At 41.6% G+C, this 18,285-nt stretch overlaps 2 protein-coding genes across 3 annotated transcripts in view; both read right to left on the bottom strand.

Annotated features, from left to right (window-relative positions):
• LOC306891677 (NLR family CARD domain-containing protein 3-like) overlaps positions 1-18,285 on the bottom strand; it is a 269,541-nt gene that overhangs the window by 29,358 nt on the left and 221,898 nt on the right. The window lies entirely within an intron of this gene.
• Positions 532-18,285, bottom strand: part of LOC306891693 (NLR family CARD domain-containing protein 3-like) — a 32,888-nt gene continuing 15,134 nt past the window's right edge. For both annotated transcript variants that reach the window (XM_079452165.1, XM_079452166.1), the window contains 5 exons: positions 15,743-15,916; positions 7,708-7,881; positions 3,301-3,474; positions 2,777-2,950; positions 532-1,064 (listed from right to left, as the gene is read on the bottom strand). In XM_079452165.1, coding sequence (XP_079308291.1) covers positions 1,028-1,064; positions 2,777-2,950; positions 3,301-3,474; positions 7,708-7,881; positions 15,743-15,916 — 733 coding nt within the window. In that variant the 3' untranslated portion in view covers positions 532-1,027. The remainder of the gene's footprint in view (positions 1,065-2,776; positions 2,951-3,300; positions 3,475-7,707; positions 7,882-15,742; positions 15,917-18,285) is intronic.

Here is an 18,285-nt window from a genome sequence, read left to right as displayed (position 1 = left end):
AATCTTGATAATTTCAATAAAAAAAAAAAAGAAATGATATATGCTCGCTCTTTAGCGTCACTTCAAAGCGTCGTCAACTACTGATGACTGTACACCGCTGGATTTAGCTTGCACATCGGGATTCTTGAACATAAGATATAATTATTTATATTGTAACCGTTTCAACCTCCACAAAATACCACATTTGTTCTTATTATTTTTGGCAGTTATTATTAATGAATTATTGTTGTTGTGATTTCACATACATTGTGTCTTGTACATGTAAACAATAATGATAATGATTATAATAATAATAATAATAATTAATAAACAGTGGCAATTTATAATAACTTTATGCTTAATACTCACATTTATTTGTGTTTGAATGTTCTGCCATGGTTAGCACTTGGAGCAGATGTGAAGTGGGAGGAGAATTTATACTTGCGTCACGTTTAGGCAATAAAAAACTTGGGAGAGACTCTTGGGATGTCTGTATATAGATATATAGATCATTCCACACCACCAATAACATGTTTTTTTGTTATGCGTGTGCATTGTTAGTATTCATATTTATATTATTGATCAATTCTTTGCTCATTATATGTTAACAATTATTTACAGTTTTATTTCAGGAAAGTTTCTGCATCACTGAATCTCTGAGCTTATTAAATCAGTTCATGTTAAAGACAGAACACATGACAGACATATGATGTGTAACTGTGTGCTCATGTTGACCATAGTCTGAACCATTTGAGAAAGAAATGACCAATAAAACATATGAAGTTTGATCACATTCTTTGTTCTAGTTGCTTCAGAATATTTCACATTGATGTCCATTATAGGTGTTTGGTGTTTATCTCTCCAGGTGTGAAACACTTCAATATTCATCATCACTTACACTCCCTCACATGTGGAAAAAGTCATTATATTGTTTTGGAAATAATGATAAATAAGACACTTTTTAGCGCTTCACAGCCGTCAGCGGTGATGTCACAGTCTTCAGAGAGAAAAAGACTCAGATGATCTTTACTGAATGAAGGGAATCCTTTCACTCTTCATGTGATTGTTTCAGTTGAGGCTCAATACTGTAAAACATTGAGGAGAAACATCAGATATGATATTAATATTCACTCATCTCAGTCATTATCAACATCATGGCAGAATGACTTTATACTTACAAATCATATTAAATTAACCTGAGAGAGAGAACACAATACAAGAAGTGCAGCCACACCAACATTAACACAAGTGTGAGTACAAAACATTTCTGTCACTTGTTCACTGTAAATAAATCAACTTAAAAATGTCTCACAACAAATAGATATTTTTGTATATTTTGAATAAAACTAGTCCTAAAATTTGTTGACTGGATACTAAAGGTATAGTTCACTCAAAAATGAAAAGACTACTATGGGAGTCAATGGTGACCCACAACGGCTGAGTTACAAACTCTCGTGTTTATTTGTGTTCAGCACAACAAAGAAATGTATTCAGGTTTATAACAACTGGTCCCCAAAAAAGAAAATTATTTAATCATTTACACCTTGTGTCATTCCAAACCTGTATGACTTTATTCTCACAAAAGAAGATATTTTGATAAAACATTTGTCCTCATTGTCTTGTCATTGGTTTTGTATCCATACAGTAGAAGTTTATGGCTACTAACAGTGTTTTGCAGAAGAAAGTAAGGTTGGGTGGACTTTATTTTCTTAGTTTTGTCACGGTGTGTGGACAGAACCCAAACGCAGGCAGCTGAGTTAAACAAAAACTTTATTTAAACAAAAGACCCTCGATGGGGAGAACATGTAAAACAAGACAAAAGTGTAAACTAAAACTTCCCACATGGGGAACAAAACAAACAAAGTCCTTTGAATAATAAATCAACAAAATCCACAAACTTAGAACAGGAACAAACACGATAATCCATAGACAGGAATAATCCAACAAGGTGACGTGAGGAGGTACGAAAATGACAAAATGACAATGAACCGACAAGGGACAGAGGGAAACTGGGCTTGATAAAGGGAAACACTAACAAGGACAGATGACACAGGGAGAGTGGCCACAGGTGAGATGGATGAAACACTAAGGGAAAGCTAACAGGAGGATTGCACGAGGCAGGTGAGGGGACTGAAACACTAAGGGAAAGATGGATCAGGGCTGGAGACAAGACTAACACTAATGGACTGCTAACAGGGAAACAAGGGGGCGGGGCTAAAGGATGTGACACCGGAGAGAGAGCATGGCTTCTCAAACCAAAACAATGCTCTTTCTCCACACAAAACACATGGGACTGACATGATCCTGCCACAAGACTCGAAAACCACGACAAGGAGAGGCAGGATCATGACAAGTTTCTTAATATATAGCATCTAAAACCAAATGAACAGTTTTTCATCTATTGCACGAGAGCAAAAACAACTAAAATAAAACTATTTTAAAGCGTGAGGTCGCTGGTAGTAAAAGAGCAGGAGGTGGATCTCTACAGCAGCTTTACGTTACTTCAGATCTGAAGCGAGTGTACAGACCAAACTTCACTTGCATTTACAACAAGTCCACTGAAAGTGTCATGATCACTAATAGATGAAACAACAGAAACATGTGTCGAGTTTGTTTGTGACGGCCTACGACTTTAGAACAACGTCAATATATTTATTAGCCCACATGACCCACGACTAGTCGACATCAAGCTTTAAATGTCACGCCAGAGCATTCATGTCAACTAGTTTGAGCAAACCCTACAGTGTGGTAATAGTTTATAGAAATATAATGATTTAAAAAATAATAAATAACTCACAGTAGTGTCTGTAGTTGACAGTGTGGATCCTTCAGTAGATCAGAGAGCAGCTTCACTCCTGAATCTTCTGGATTATTTCTGCTCAGATTCAGTTGTGTCAGATGTGAGGGGTTTGATCTCAGAGCTGAAGTCAGAGCAACACAACCTTCAGATCCAATACTGCAGTTACACAGACTGAAGAGAGAAGAAAATAAATGAAATAATGACAATAACATTTAGACAATAATCATAAGGATATATTATTTATTATTCATTAATGTATCAAATTATGTCCCTTTTAACAAGATACAAGTAATAAATTAAATTATTGTAAATCACAATAATATCATGAATAGTTTAATATATTGAAGTTAGTTATTAAAATGATCTCAGTTTGGTGATAATTCTGTATGAATCTGAATCAACAGAGAGTCATTGACTGACAGTCACTTTACATATAAAGATGATTCTGATAAACTTATGAAGACCTTCATTTACATAATACATACACATGTTTAACTTTATTGCTTTAAGGATTTTCTTACTTTAATGTCTTCAGTTTACAGTTTGTATTCTTCAGTCCATCAGAGAGCAGCTTCACTCCTGAATCCTTCAGATTATTGTGACTCAGGTTCAGTTCTGTCAGACTTGAGGAGTTTGATCTGAGAACTGACGCCAGTGATGAACAACTTTTCTCTGTCAGATTACAGTCACTCAGACTGAAAGAGAAATAACAAGATAACAGTGAGTCACAATGTTAGTAAGACACTTATGACTGTTTTCTGACCGCATGATGGATCTTTCTGATGTGAATAACGCTGCACTTACCACAGAGATGAATAACAGTCAAAGCATTAACAGATGGATCTTTAATGATCACTTCTGATCTCATTTCTATGTTTCAGGATATCGTATGAAGCATCAAGGTGTCAGAAACGTGTTGAGGGAACAAGGACAGAGAACCCAAGTGCAGATGTAACGGGAGGAGAACACTGATTGTTTGACAACTTGTGTGGGTGGGTTAATGTCTATCAGGTGTGCATGTGTATCTACAAGTCTTTGTTGCAGGTGTGTCCAATGTTACTGAGGAGGCAGTGGTACAACGCGATCGGTAGCTCCATTGGATAAAAGAACCAGCATGCAGTCCTTTCCAGGTTCTTCGACCGTGAGATATACCGTAACGAGATAAGCTCGACCGCCCTTCGTGCCGATTTATTGGGTCTACGACTACGACTACGACTACGACTACTCATTCACATTGAGGGAAGTGGGACTAGTCTTTTACGAAAGCACTGACGTGTATTTATTTAGGACTGATTACACTTCCTGCGTCTCACAGCTCGGCTCTAAAGTTCCAGTTTTCCCTGCTGGCCACGGTGTCCTGGAAATCGTCGGAGCTGGGACTCGTGTATGTGCTGTCATCGCCTTACCTTTAGTTCTTCCCTTTTGCACTACGAGTGCCAAGTGGGCGGGGTCGTGTGTGACGAGACTGTTAACATTGTTCGATGAGACTCTGTTTTATGTATAATGTAATTGTGATGTTTTGCTTATGTAAACATTTCTCGGACTAGTGAGGCTGCTCGCCTAGGTTTTATTTTAAACTGTTTACATGCGAATGGGTTTTAAGGCTACTATACTGATCAAACTGATTTTGTTATATAATTATTTCTTAATGTGTGGGGTTTAGTTTGAAGTGTTTACACTGATTGTCATGATTCTGCCTGCTCTTGTCTTGATTTTCTGGTCTAGAGGCAGAATCATGACAGACCCACCTGCTTTATGTGGAGAGAAACATATTAGGATCAACCAGGACATAATATGCGTTCTCTCCTGTCTCGTCATTTGGCCCCGCCCCTCTCGTTTCTAGTATAGCTCTCCTCCTGTGTCGCATTACCCACACCTGCCCATCGTTATCCCCTTTGTTAGTCTACCTATATAATACCTTCTTGTCTATTGTCTTGTGCTCGTTGGTTGTACCTATTCATGTATCCTGCCCTGTTGGAGTGTTCATGTTTACTGATAATTCTATTGAGTGTTTGCTAGTCTTGTTGAGTGTTTAGTTTTCAGTTGGTTTCTTGTTTAATAGTGTTTTCCCCATCGAGGGTGTTTATGTTTTGTTCCTGTCTTATTATTAAATTATTCGTTAACCCCTTCATCCCTGCTGCCTGCTCTTGGGTTCTCCCTCACAGATCGTGACAGAACCAACGAGCTACTACAGAACCCAGCAGGCATCCATGGATGGTGCTACCTTTCCCCGATGGCCGTGCACCTCCGATCCCGAGTGGTGGAAGGATATGGTCTCTCAGTCCCACACCGGAGGAGGCCCATTCCCTGCCCAGTGCCAGCGTCCCTTGCTGGACTACGCCCGGGACATTGAGGCCAGGAAGGCATCCCTTCCCGATGTGCTGGTCCGGGCATACCTGGTGGCTGGGATGGACGATCCTCCGCCTTTTCCGGAGCGGGAGGAGATGGTGTATCAGCCGTTCCCGCACTTGGTAAAGCAGCTGCAGCGTCGAGAGGAGCTACGTAGAGGCTTCTCTTCCAGTTGCTGTCCAGCCTCTCGTTCCGGTCTTGCGTCTGTCCCGGAGCACTGTGTCCTGGGTGTGGTCACCCGGGGAAGCTCCACTCCACCACCTACAGCCTCCCCACCCGCAGTCAGCTTTGTGGCAAGCGGGGGAGACGGGAATCCTGGGGGTCCTCGTCCGAGGCTTCCAATCCCGAGCCGCCCGTTCCCTTCTCGTCATTCCTTCAGCCGGCCACCAGGCGGGTGGCTCGGCTGAAGAAGAAGAGGCAACGGAGGGCGGCTCGGAGTCCGGTGGTCCCGTCAAGTCCGGTGGTCCCGTCAAGTCCGGTGGTCCCGTCAAGTCCGGTGGTCCCGTCAAGTCCGGTGGTCCCAAGTCCGGTTCTTCAGCCGGCCTTCCAGCCGGCGTCAAGTCCTGTTCTTCAGCCGGCCTTCCAGCCGGCGTCAAGTCCTATTCTTCAGCCGGCCTCCCAGCCGGCGCCTAGTCCTGTTCTTCAGCCGGCCTTCCAGCCGGCGCCAAGTCCTGCCGGCCTTCCAGCCGGCGTCTCAGCCGGCGCCTCAGCCAGCCCCTCCCAGAACCTCCGGGCCTCTGCGCTCTCGAGCCCCGCCCCCCAGGGTGTAGCCTGGTACTCCGCGCTTCCGAGCGCCAGGGACAAAAACTATTCCCCCTTGTGCCAATCCCTTCGGACTTCCCCCCCTGGACTCTTGTGTTCCCCCACCTCCCCTCCCCTGTTTGTTATTTTTATTATGTCACCCCAACCCATTGATTATTCTTGCCTGTCTGCCCTTGTTATTTTTTACCATGTTTTGTTGGATGTTGTCCGTTTCCCAGTCAGTCTTGTCTCGTTAGTCTGCTCCCTTGGTTCACTCTCGATTGGAAATTATTTATGGGATGAGTTGTGGCCTGGTGGTTAGAGTGTTGGGCTTGTGATCAAAAGGTTGCCGGTTCGAATCTCAGTGCCAGCAGGTCATGACTGAAGGGCCCTTAAGCAAGACACTTTACCCCTGATTGCTCTGCAGTAATGTGCCACTGTATAAAACTACTTGTAAGTTGCTTTGGATAAAAGCGTCTGCCAAATGAATGAATAAATGTTTCTTTTTTAAATGGTTGTATAAATACATTTTCTATTTTTATAAACTTTTGGTGTAAGCCTATTACGTGTGTCACAAGGGTAAAAATTCCTGCGAGTGGTTGAATAACCACATTACACAGACAGCGGGGTCAGAGGTCAACCCTTTCTGATCCGCGTGGCTGCTTCTCTCCACCAAAGACACGCCGCATGAAGAGCAGCAGACACGTGTTCATGTTAACAACAGTAGTGCAGACACGCAGAGCAGGTCAATAGACTCACAACAATAAACTAAATACAGCAACTTTAAAGGATTTGTATCTGTCAGTCTGTTTACTGTTTGCTAAAAGTCTCCAACCTTTCCACCAGATTTGTGATATTTTATGAACCACAACCTTTTTATCTATATTGAGCATTAGCATTATTGATCAGCATGTAAACATTTGTGACCCTGTGAAAACTCAAACTAAAGTCTCAAAATCTAACTTATTATAACAAGCATCAAATATTAACTTCACTGAGATTTCAATCTTTAAAATGACATAATTCAGTTAATATTGAAGATATTGTTGTTATATTTCACAGAATATTCTGTAGGATGATTTTATGTAGAAAACAGTGAAAAGACTTTTGGTCTTGCTTTCTTTTCACAAGCAGCGTCACATTTTGTAATGAACAAGGATCTAATAGTGAAATGATTTAAAGACAGAAGTAGTTCTGGTATGAAGGGCATGAAAAGGCTTATTTAGTAAGTAAATTAGTTTTGTGTTTATGATGAGAGCATTTTAATAGTTACATTACATTTGTTGTTTGAATGTTGTCAGTAGTTTTATATTGACAAATATCAATTATCAGACTTCTATTAAGAGGACATTTCCCTCGCCATAGAACCTACAATACATAGATACATACTGTGGATATCAAAATATGAAATAAATGGCCTGATGAAAGATCATATATATACACACAAGGGGGCTTAATTTATTAAATATTCATTAGTTTTCCGAAAACATTGTCTGGACTACATTTTAATGGATATGAGGGTTTGTGTTTGTTATCTGTAAGTCTCTGTGCATGTTCATGCATTCATTCAGTGTTTTGGATTCTTGTGAATGATTTGTTTAGATATGATGTGGTATCATTTATGGTGACGTTACTTTGGAATATCGCTGTTGTTTGGCCGGAGGAAATTTTGCCATAACCGAGGTTTTGTTGAAACGCCGCCACTGTCAACTACATCAAATTTACACAAGAACAAGAGTGAAACAGCAAAACATAAACAGCAAAAATACTCGACAGTCACTTGTGATTATTTAAAAAAGTGAATTTATAACAAAATGATAATTTGATCAGTAACTCACAGTAGTGTCTGTAGTTGACAGTGTGGATCCTTCAGCAGATCAGAGAGCAGCTTCACTCCTGAATCTTCTGGATTATTATAGTTCAGATCCAGTTGTGTCAGATGTGAGGGGTTTGATCTCAGAGCTGAAGTCAGAGCAACACAACCTTCAGATCCAATACTGCAGTTACAAAGACTGAAGAGAGAAGAAAATAAATGAAATAATGACAATAACATTTAGACAATAATCAGGAGTAAAAATTTTAATAAAGTTAAACATACTTTAATAAATATATAATTCAATTGTAGCGACTATGAGTTTTGGGGAATAATTAACTCAAATGGATTGAATATTCATTAGTTTATGAATATAATTTGCTTGTCGTTAACAACAAATATCAATTTCCCGATAGGGGAATTGTTTAATTAAGTACAAGTAACCTTTATAGAATTGCTTTAAGTTATCTGACGACTTCGTTTGTCCTGCAAACTAAAGTTGTAGACTTCCAACTCACTTCTCAATAGAGGATTACTGCTTTACAAACGTTTAAGAAACATTAAATTTCTGATCAGGATAAAATAATATTTCCTATGTTCGTACAGTTTGTATTACTAAAATAGTGATACAATATACAGCTTAAATAACGTTTAAGATCTTATTTCATTGACCTCGAGTTATATGAGCAAATAACAGATTCAATTCAGGTGTACTTTTGGGATTTTATTGACTACGAGACAAAGGGGAAATAAACCAACTAACTAAACAATGATGAACAATTAGACAAACACACATGGAACGTAAAAGCAGTAAAGAATGAAAGTAATAGACAAAGTAGGAGTGGCAGTATTACATCAGCAATTCACATCTGCATAAACCATCAAGGACAATCTCCTTATTGAAAGGGGTAAAACTTATGCGCAGCTATTTATAAATAGACCAGATACTTGCATTGGCTTTTAGAGGTGCTGGGACATGATCTGGTCTGCGCTGATGTTAGTCCTGATGCGTTTAAAGCGAGCGGGGAGTCCGTTGGGTTCTCCCTGAGAACCGGATTGGCTGCCGAAGGAAGTACGAACTTAGCCGAAGCAAACTGCCGAAAAAGGGCTGTCTCCAGGGAGGAGACAGGTCTCGAGATATTGAAGGAACAGCAACGAGCGCATTTTCTTCAGTGCACAGATGTTTTAACCCTGAGGGCGTCACGCCCCTCCCGAGTGGGCGATCCAATGTAGTGAGCTGATTTTTTGAGCGGGAAATGTTCCTTTGTCCGGCTCAACAGCTCATTTGCATTTATGGTCACATGGAAGTTTTGGCGCTGTAATATTCTTAGATGAAAATAAAACGAGTATGGTATACAATACATTACTGTGCTATACACCATCATCTAAAGAAGGAAAAGGGGAACCTTTATGTATGAAACATGATAGGGTCTATTAGAACATTGACCCATAATTTGTACAAGAACACAATTATGAGCCTAGTTACGGTGTAACACCTATGCCTTTGATATTATGTGTTAGGGTGTACCGTCGGTGAAGGTGTAAAATCAATGACGATGAAGAAGAATTCACAATCCAGGGTGTTTATTCTGGTAAAAAAAAGTGATTCCCAAGCAAAAAGACAAAAATTAAAGCAAAATAAATATTATTACCAGTCTATACGAGGTTCACTTGTGTATTCTGGCTATGCCAATATTCAGGCCCAAACATACTAGGAAAATCCCCCCATTAAAATGGCTACCAGGAGCTCTTTTATAGGAGCAGGCTCCTCCCATTTCTGGAACATACCATGTAGCAGTAATTGATAATTTTAAAGAAGGATCACATTACCCAAATAGTTTAATCAAATGTTATTAATATGCAACCTATGCATCACACTATTAATTACAACAGGATGTCTAAATATTGCAAAGAGAATTGTCTGAAAAATGTTAGTTTCCCTGATTTACCCCTGTGATGTCACTGACAATGAAAGTGCCCTTCCTACTGGGCAATTAGAAGCTTTCAAAATGGCAGCCGTCGCTGCACATGGGTTTGCCAGTAGAGAGGTAACCCACAATGTGAGTACAATAGTATTGTATATGTGTATATGTATGTTGGTTTGTTACAGGGAAAATAAACTTAACATTTGTAAAAGAGTTTGGTGTGGTTTCTGTAAATGTTAAATCATATAACACAACAAACATTAAGCCTTGAGAAAAGTCCTTTTAGCCATAAGTCACAGGCTATCTGTGACATTTCCCCCTCCCTCTCCTGACACCTCTTGAGGTGTCCTTGAGAGAAAATCAGCGGTACAGTTCTGTGTTCCTTTCCTGTACAGCACCTCAAAATCAAAGGGCTGAATGGCTAGAAACCACCTAGTTATCCGGGCATTAGTGTCCCTCATTTTGCCCAACCAGGCCAGTGCATGATGGTCAGTCTCTAGTCGAAACTTGCGTCCCAGCAAATAGTACCGCAGAGAGTCTAATGCCCATTTAATTGCCAGGCATTCCTTCTCCACCGTTGAGTACTTAGTCTCCCGGGGACGGAGCTTCCTGCTAATATAGGCAATGGGTTTTAGATGTCCTTGTTCGCCCTGCAACAGCACAGCTCCTAGGCCATGCTCTGAAGCATCAGTCTGCACGGTAAACAGTTCTTCAAAGTCAGGACTCTGAAGCAGTGGTTCTTTACATAATGAGTCCTTCAAATCCTGGAAGGCCTTTTCACTGTCCTTAGTCCAATTCACTTTATTTGGCTGGCACTTTTTGGTGAGGTTAATCAGGGCAACTGCCCTTGCTGAAAAGTTTGGTATAAACCTTCGGTACCAGCCAACCAGTCCCAAAAAGGACCGTACCTGCTTTTTGGTCATAGGCCTCTCAGCATTCTTAATGGCTTCAATTTTACCAACTTGTGGTCGAACTACCCCGTGTCCAAGTACATACCCCAGGTATTGGGTCTCAACCTTGGCCAGGCCACACTTGTCTGGGCGGATGGTTAATCCAGCCGTCTTTATCCTCTTTAGCACCTCCTGGAGATGCCCTAGATGTTGCTCCCAGCTCTGGCTAAAGATGATAATATCGTCCAAGTAGGCAGCAGCAAACATTTTTGTTCCTTGGAGAATCTGGTCCATCATTCTCTGAAATGTCGCTGGAGCCCCATGAAGTCCAAATGGAAGAACCTGGAACTGAAAGTGTCCAAAGGGGGTCTTAAATGCCGTAAGCTCCTTGCATTCTGGCTTCAATGGAACTTGCCAGTACCCCTTGCAGAGATCTAACGTACTGAGGTATTTTGCTCTTCCAAGTCTTTCAACCAGTTCATCAACTCTTGGCATGGGGTAAGGGTCAAATTTACTGACACTATTCAGTTTACGGAAGTCCAGGCAGAACCGGAGAGTACCATCCTTCTTAGGTACCAGCACAATAGGGCTGCTCCACTCACTGGTGGATGGTTCTATCACCCCCAGACTCTGCATGGTCTTTAACTCCTCTTTCATCACTGGCAGCAGCCTTTCAGGTACACGATAGACAGGCTGTCGGATGGGTTTGGGGTCGTTCAGAATGATTGAGTGACTGATCAGGTCTGTCCTACCAGGTGACTCCATGAAAAGTTGGCCAGGTAAGCATCCCATCAGCTGCTGTTTCTGCTCCTCAGTCAAGTGATTGAGATTTAGCTCACTCTTGCTTGGATGTCCAGGGATGTATTGCTCTTCAACCTCCTCCTCCTCTGCTTCTGCTTTCACAAACATAGCGTTATCCATCCCAGGGGCTGCTATGCTTTCGGTCATATCTGGTATACGGGAATGCCATTTCTTTAGCATGTTGATGTGAAATACCTGTAGAGACTGGCTTCTGTAAGGAATTTTGATTTCGTAGGTCACTGGACCCACTTTCCGCTGTACTTCATAGGGACCTTGCCACTTCGCTAATAACTTGTTTTCCAATGTTGGCAACAGCAAGAGAACCTTATCACCAGGATTGAAACTGCGCGTTCGGGCTGCTTTGTCATACCACTCTTTCTGCTGGGCTTGAGACTGGAGCAGGTTTTTCCGGGCTTGAGCTGTGGTCTTTTGGAGTTGCTCTCTCATCTTGAGGACATAAGTCAGAATGTTTTGCTTACTGGACTTGTGTGTGTCTTCCCAGCTTTCTTTCAGCACATCCAAGGGTCCTCTTACAGGATGGGCATAGAGGAGCTCAAAAGGGGAAAATCCTGTTGAGGCCTGGGGTACTTCACGATAGGCAAAAAGAAGGTAAGGTAGCCACTTGTCCCAGTCTTTGCCCGTTTCGGAGACAAAATTTTTGAGCATAGCTTTTAGGGTCTGGTTGAAACGTTCAACCAGCCCATCAGTCTGAGGGTGATACGGGGTGGTTCGCACTCTCTTAATCCCTAGCAGTTGATAGACATGGAGTAGGGTATGGCTCATGAAGTTGGGTCCTTGGTCTGTGAGAACCTCTCGTGGTATGCCCACTTGTGAAAAGAATCTCAAAAGTGTTGTGGATATCTGCTTGGCAGTGACCTCTCTAAGGGGATAAGCCTCAGGGTACCTTGTAGCATAGTCACAAATAACTAAAATGAATCTGTTCCCTGCCTGACTTCTTTCCAGAGGGCCAACTATATCCACTCCTATTCTTTCAAAGGGAGTATCAATAACAGGTAATGGAATAAGCGGGGCATAAGCGGGGGTACGACCAACAGCAAGCTGACACTCAGGGCATGTCTTACAGAAGTCCTTCACATCGCTGTACATTCTGGGCCAATAAAACCTCTTCGCAATCCGCATTAAGGTTTTCATAAATCCCAAGTGACCCGCCCAGGGAATAGAGTGTCCTATACCTAATACCTCCCTTCTCTGTGTCTGGGGTACAACCAACTGCATGCCGTCCTCCTTACTTTCTCTGTACAAGAGTCCATTATTCAACACAAACCTCTCACTCAAACAATCATTCACTTCTTTGTCCTGTACCTGCTTAAAACAGTCAGCTAAAGTTGAATCTTCATTCTGGAGTTTAGCTAGATTATTTGAAATGACAATGTCTGTATCACTTAAGTCAGGTTCCTCTGTCTCTACTTCTGCTTCCTCTGCAGTCTCCATTAAGCCTTCCACACACTGTCTACGTAGCTGCAGCCTGTCCTCTACTGTTGGTTTTGGTTCTGTGGCAATAACCTCTGAAAAAAAGGCAGGGCTCGCAGTGCCTCCTCCTTACTTGGTAATGGTGCATTTTGTATGAGCCTGAGCCCTTGTTACTATTCCACACCATGCCGTCTCCTGTACCAAATCAATCAACACTGGCAAATCTGTGCCTAGCAAAATGGGGTATGGCAACCTCTGAGCTACTCCAACTTTCATAAGATATGGCTGTTTATGTACCTCAATGTAGACCTCAGCTTGTGGCAACTTAGTACTGTCCCCATGAACACAATACACGGTCACAGTCTCCTCACTCCAACTATCTCGGGGTACATATTTGGCCTCTACCAGTGTGTGGGCACAACCTGTATCAACCAAAGCTGGCAGTGGTTTCCCATTCAACAAAACAGTGACAACTGGCTCTAAGTCATGTTTAGGGGTTGCATACTGCGCTAGCCGTGGAACATAACAGAGACTAGCTGTCTAAGGTTTTTTCAAGGGGCAATGCGGTCTAGTATGCCCTGGCCCACCACAATTAAAACACACAACTTCATTTTTGACTACGGTTTGAGGTAGGGGAACGGATGTTGTAGGTTTCAGAATCTTAGCTTGGCTTTTAGAGCTTGACCACACCCCCAAACTCTCAGACTTACCAGTGGAGGCTTGCAAGACACCAGCATAGTGGAAGTTTCCTGGACCCCTCCTTGCAGCAATATAAGCCTCCACCAGGCTAGCAGCCTGGCCAGCCGTAGTTGGATTCCGTTCCTTGACCCAGGTCCTCACCTCTGGATGTAATACTCGAAGGAACTGTTCAAGCACTATAGTCTCCATAATGTTGTCTTTGCTGCTTTTGTTGAACTGGACCCACTTGCAAAACAGATCTTTAATACGAGTGTAGAGTTCTTGGGCTGACTCATGCATAGGTATATTTAGAGAACGGAACCTTAGCCGATAGGTCTCAGTGCTGATCTCATACTTTTTCAGTATGGCTTCTTTCAGCTGGTCATAATCCTGTGTCTGGGAAGAGTTCATGGCCACAAAAGCACTCCTGGCCTTGCCTGTAAGCAGGGGTATTAGGCGTATGGCCCAGTCTCCTCTTGGCCACTGGTAAACTTCTGCCAGTCTCTCAAAAGTGGTCAAAAAGTGTTCTATGTCCTCCGTGTCCTCAAGCCTGGCCAGTCTTGGCTCCTGGCTTTTAACCCTGGCAGCTGCTCCATCTCTGTCTGTACCCAGAACTCGGGAACGCTCCATATCCAGCTGCATTTGGGTGACTTGATGACTGAGAACTTTATAGTGTTGGTCTCGTCTTGCTGTTTCTCGTTCCTGCCTTTCATCCCGATCTCGCTGATACTGCATGAAGGACTCAAACATCCTTGAAAGAGAAGTCACTGCAGACTCCCCTCCAGCAGACGCAACCTCAGCAGGTTGCTCACTTGCCTCTGGGTCACCTCCTATGGCACCTTGGTCCTCATCCTGAACTGTGCCTTCCACAGGCTGGCTCCTTAGTTTGGGAGGCATGTCAGAAAAGGCAATCTCCCCACACGTCACTTGTGCGGCACATCCCACTTCTGACACCACTTGTTAGGGTGTACCGTCGGTGAAGGTGTAAAATCAATGACGATGGAGCATATAAAGGAATTCACAATCCAGGGTGTTTATTCTGGTACAAAAAGTGATTCCCAAGCAAAAAGACAAAAATTAAAGCAAAATAAATATTATTACCAGTCTATACGAGGTTCACTTGTGTATTCTGGCTATGCCAATATTCAGGCCCAAACATACTAGGAAAATCCCCCCTTTAAAATGGCTACCAGGAGCTCTTTTATAGGAGTAGGCTCCTCCCTTTTCTGGAACATACCATGTAGCAGTAATTGATCATTTTAAAGAAGGATCACATTACCCAAATAGTTTAATCAAATGTTATTAATATGCAACCTATGCATCACACTATTAATTACAACAGGATGTCTAAACATTGCAAAGAGAAATGTCTGAAAAAAAGTTAGTTTCCCTGATTTACCCCTGTGATGTCACTGACAATGAAAGTGCCCTTCCTACTGGGCAATTAGAAGCTTTCAAAATGGCAGCCGTCGCTGCACATGGGTTTGCCAGTAGAGAGGTAACCCACAATGTGAGTACAATAGTATTGTATATGTGTATATGTATGTTGGTTTGTTACAGGGAAAATAAACTTAACATTTGTAAAAGAGTTTGGTGTGGTTTCTGTAAATGTTAAATCATATAACACAACAAACATTAAGCCTTGAGAAAAGTCCTTTTAGCCATAAGTCACAGGCTATCTGTGACATTATGGTTAGGCTAGCATATCATGGGAACAAACATAAACGGTAAAAACAATTATTTACACTTTAAGCCTTTCTAAGGTGGCAAGAGGGGAGAAAGAGACATTCTTTGGTAGACTTTGAATCTCTCTCTGTTCCTGGTGCCACATGGCTTTTGTCACCTTGGGACGCATTCGGGACGCATTCGGGACGCATTCGGGACGCATTCGGGAATGCGAATTCCCCCCCCCCCCGAGAATGTCTTTGAAGCTCAGGGAGAGTGTCGGAATGTCCCCTGGTCAGTCCCGATAGGTGATAGCTCGGCCATTTACATTTTAAGATCCCATGTGTTGGCCTTTGATCCGACCAGACGCTACACAATTATTATTCATAAATGATGTCCCTTTTTACAAGATACGAGTAATGAATTATATGATTGTAAATCACTGTCATTTTACAATAATATCATGAATAGTTGAATATATTAAAGTTAGTTATTATAATGATCTCAGTTTGGTGATAATTCTGTATGAATCTGAATCAACAGAGAGTCATTGACTGACAGTCACTGTTGAGTCTCTTACATATAAAGATGATTCTGATACACTTATGAAGACCTTCATTTACATAATACATACACATGTTTAACTTTATTACTTTAAGGATTTTCTTACTTTAATGTCTTCAGTTTACAGTTTGTATTCTTCAGTCCGTCAGAGAGCAGCTTCACTCCTGAATCCTTCAGATTATTGTAACTCAGGTTCAGTTCTGTCAGATTTGAGGAGTTTGATCTGAGAACTGACGCCAGTGATGAACAACTTTTCTCTGTCAGATTACAGTCACTCAGACTGAAAGAGAAATAACAAGATAACAGTGAGTCACAATGTTAGTAAGACACTTACACAACAACAGTAGTGCAGACACGCAGAGCAGGTAAATAGACTCACAACAAAAAACTAAATACAGCAACTTTAAAGGATTTGTATCTGTCAGTCTGTTTACTGTTTGCTAAAAGTCTCCAACCACTCAACCAGATTTCTGATATTTTATGAACCACAACATTTTTATCTATATTGAGCATTAGCATTATTGATCAGCAGAGGTGGGGTACAAGAGTCACATGAGACTCGAGTCACAATTTTCCGGACTTGCTTGATTGAAGTGAGAAAATGACTTAACTTTGACTTGAGAGCAAGTGACTTGAGACTTGACTTTAAATGGAAGACTCGACAATGACTTGAACTTGTAATATAAAGTTAAGTAATGAAATTAGTTAAAATAATTATTGTGACTCAGCAGCACTACAGCGCCTGTGCCTTTAACGCTGCTCAACTCAAACCGCGCCAAACAAGGTGTAACAGCCAATTACTGTAGAGCAGTTACGATAGAGAGGAAACTGCTCATGCGTCTGGCGGCTTGAAACAGTTGTGGTGGTTACAATGGCAGACAACATTCGAGCTCCACAAATAGTCACGTTTGGCTACAAGGACTTTGAACTTCACAGTGAAAATAAAAAAAGATTTGCCAGATGAAGAGTATGCAACGCAAGTATTTCTGACACAACAACCACAACATCGACATTACAAGAACCACAAGGAAAGGTAAGAAAGTAATTTCTTTATAGTCAGTGTAATAAAACTATTACTAATGTAATGAATTAATAATTTCTGTATGTCATAATTTTGCCTTGGTTGTTTTTTTACTATTAGTAATGTGATCATCGCTGATAGGCCTACATCTCATCTCATAAGTAGATGAATTGAGGAATGTGGCTAAACGGCGTAGCCCGAATTTTGTCCTCCTTTTCGGAGTTGCGCTGAATCGGCCTTAAAAAACACGCTCTAATACCTTTATTGGGAGGCAGCAGCGTCTGACACAGTAAGATCTCCGGTCAAACAAATGATTGGCTGAAAGAGGCGTCAAATAAATATCTGATATATCATTGGTTAAAAACGTAAACAAGCCTCCGCGACGTGGAGGTGGAGTCCACGTACTGGCTACGTCACATCATAACGTTAACATGCCGAAACATCAGACATAATTTAGTCCGGAATGGACAAAAGAGCACAAATTCATATCAAATAGCGTTAGAGATGCTTTCCATGGATTTTGCACACTATGTCGCTGTGAAGTAGACGTTAGTGGTAAAGGGAAAGCCGCCATTGACCGACATGCCAGCACTGAAAAACAAAGTTAACCGATGAGCTGCTGGTACGTCTTCCCTTAGGTCTTATTTTCGAGAGGCAACATCACCTCAGGATGACAAAATCTGCGCTGTATTTGCGAGTACACCAGATGCAGTTATTCTTGCCTCACTAAATGCCGCAAAGCGTCCTCCTTTTTGGTGTTATGAAAATGGCCACCCTAACCGTGGAATCATGAATAGATTTACTACCAAACTTGGAGGCTTGCAAATATAAATGTTGACTGGCAAGTGTTTGCTAACTTGATGCAAAATAATGTTGCTGCTGATATCTACATTTAGATTTTGGTTAAACCCTATTGTACCAATGCCATGCATGACATATCTCAATTTTATTAAAGTAAAATAAGAACTGATAAATATAAGGTAACCCTTTTCCTTGAGTCCTGCGCCCTCAGCGGGTTGTGATTGGTTGAATGGTAAACTTGAATCTGATTGGCTAAAGAATACGACAACCCAAGTGGGAGGGGTTGAGTTGCCAGGAGAGTCTCAAAACACACACACACACACACACACACGTCCAAGGCGATTCACACGTGTGAGACGATTTGGACATTCGCATAACAAGACAAACGTGTACATGTAACCTTTCGAAAGTTTTGTGCGCAGTTGTATGTTTGCGAAACGTACTTTGTGAGAAAATAGTTTTATTTTACGCACGTGAATTGCTTTTCGTAAATGTAAATATATACTATGTGCACGTAAATTAGGTTTTATGCATGCAAAACTGTTTACAAATGTGTATATCTTGTTTTACGCGTGAATGATTGATGAGACTAAAATCGCTCCATACATTAAGGTAAAGTATGATGTTTCGTGTGTAATAAAAGCTCCAAAACCTTAAGTGGCGCTACTCTGCGGTAAACTCCGCCCCTCACTTCCAGTTCTTGCAGCGTTGCGGGTCTGCAACTGGATACTATTGGATGGACGCGCCGGTGCGATCACTTGCACTTAAATAACTCTTCAAAAACTTTTCGGTCATACTGACGAGAATAATTTCAAAGTTTGAATCTG

This window comes from Barbatula barbatula (genome assembly GCF_947034865.1).
Source record: "Barbatula barbatula genome assembly, chromosome: 3".
Taxonomy (NCBI): Eukaryota; Metazoa; Chordata; class Actinopteri; order Cypriniformes; family Nemacheilidae; genus Barbatula; species Barbatula barbatula.
The sequence above is the reverse complement of the archived record's forward strand: the minus strand, read 5'-3'. Positions and strand labels throughout refer to the sequence as shown.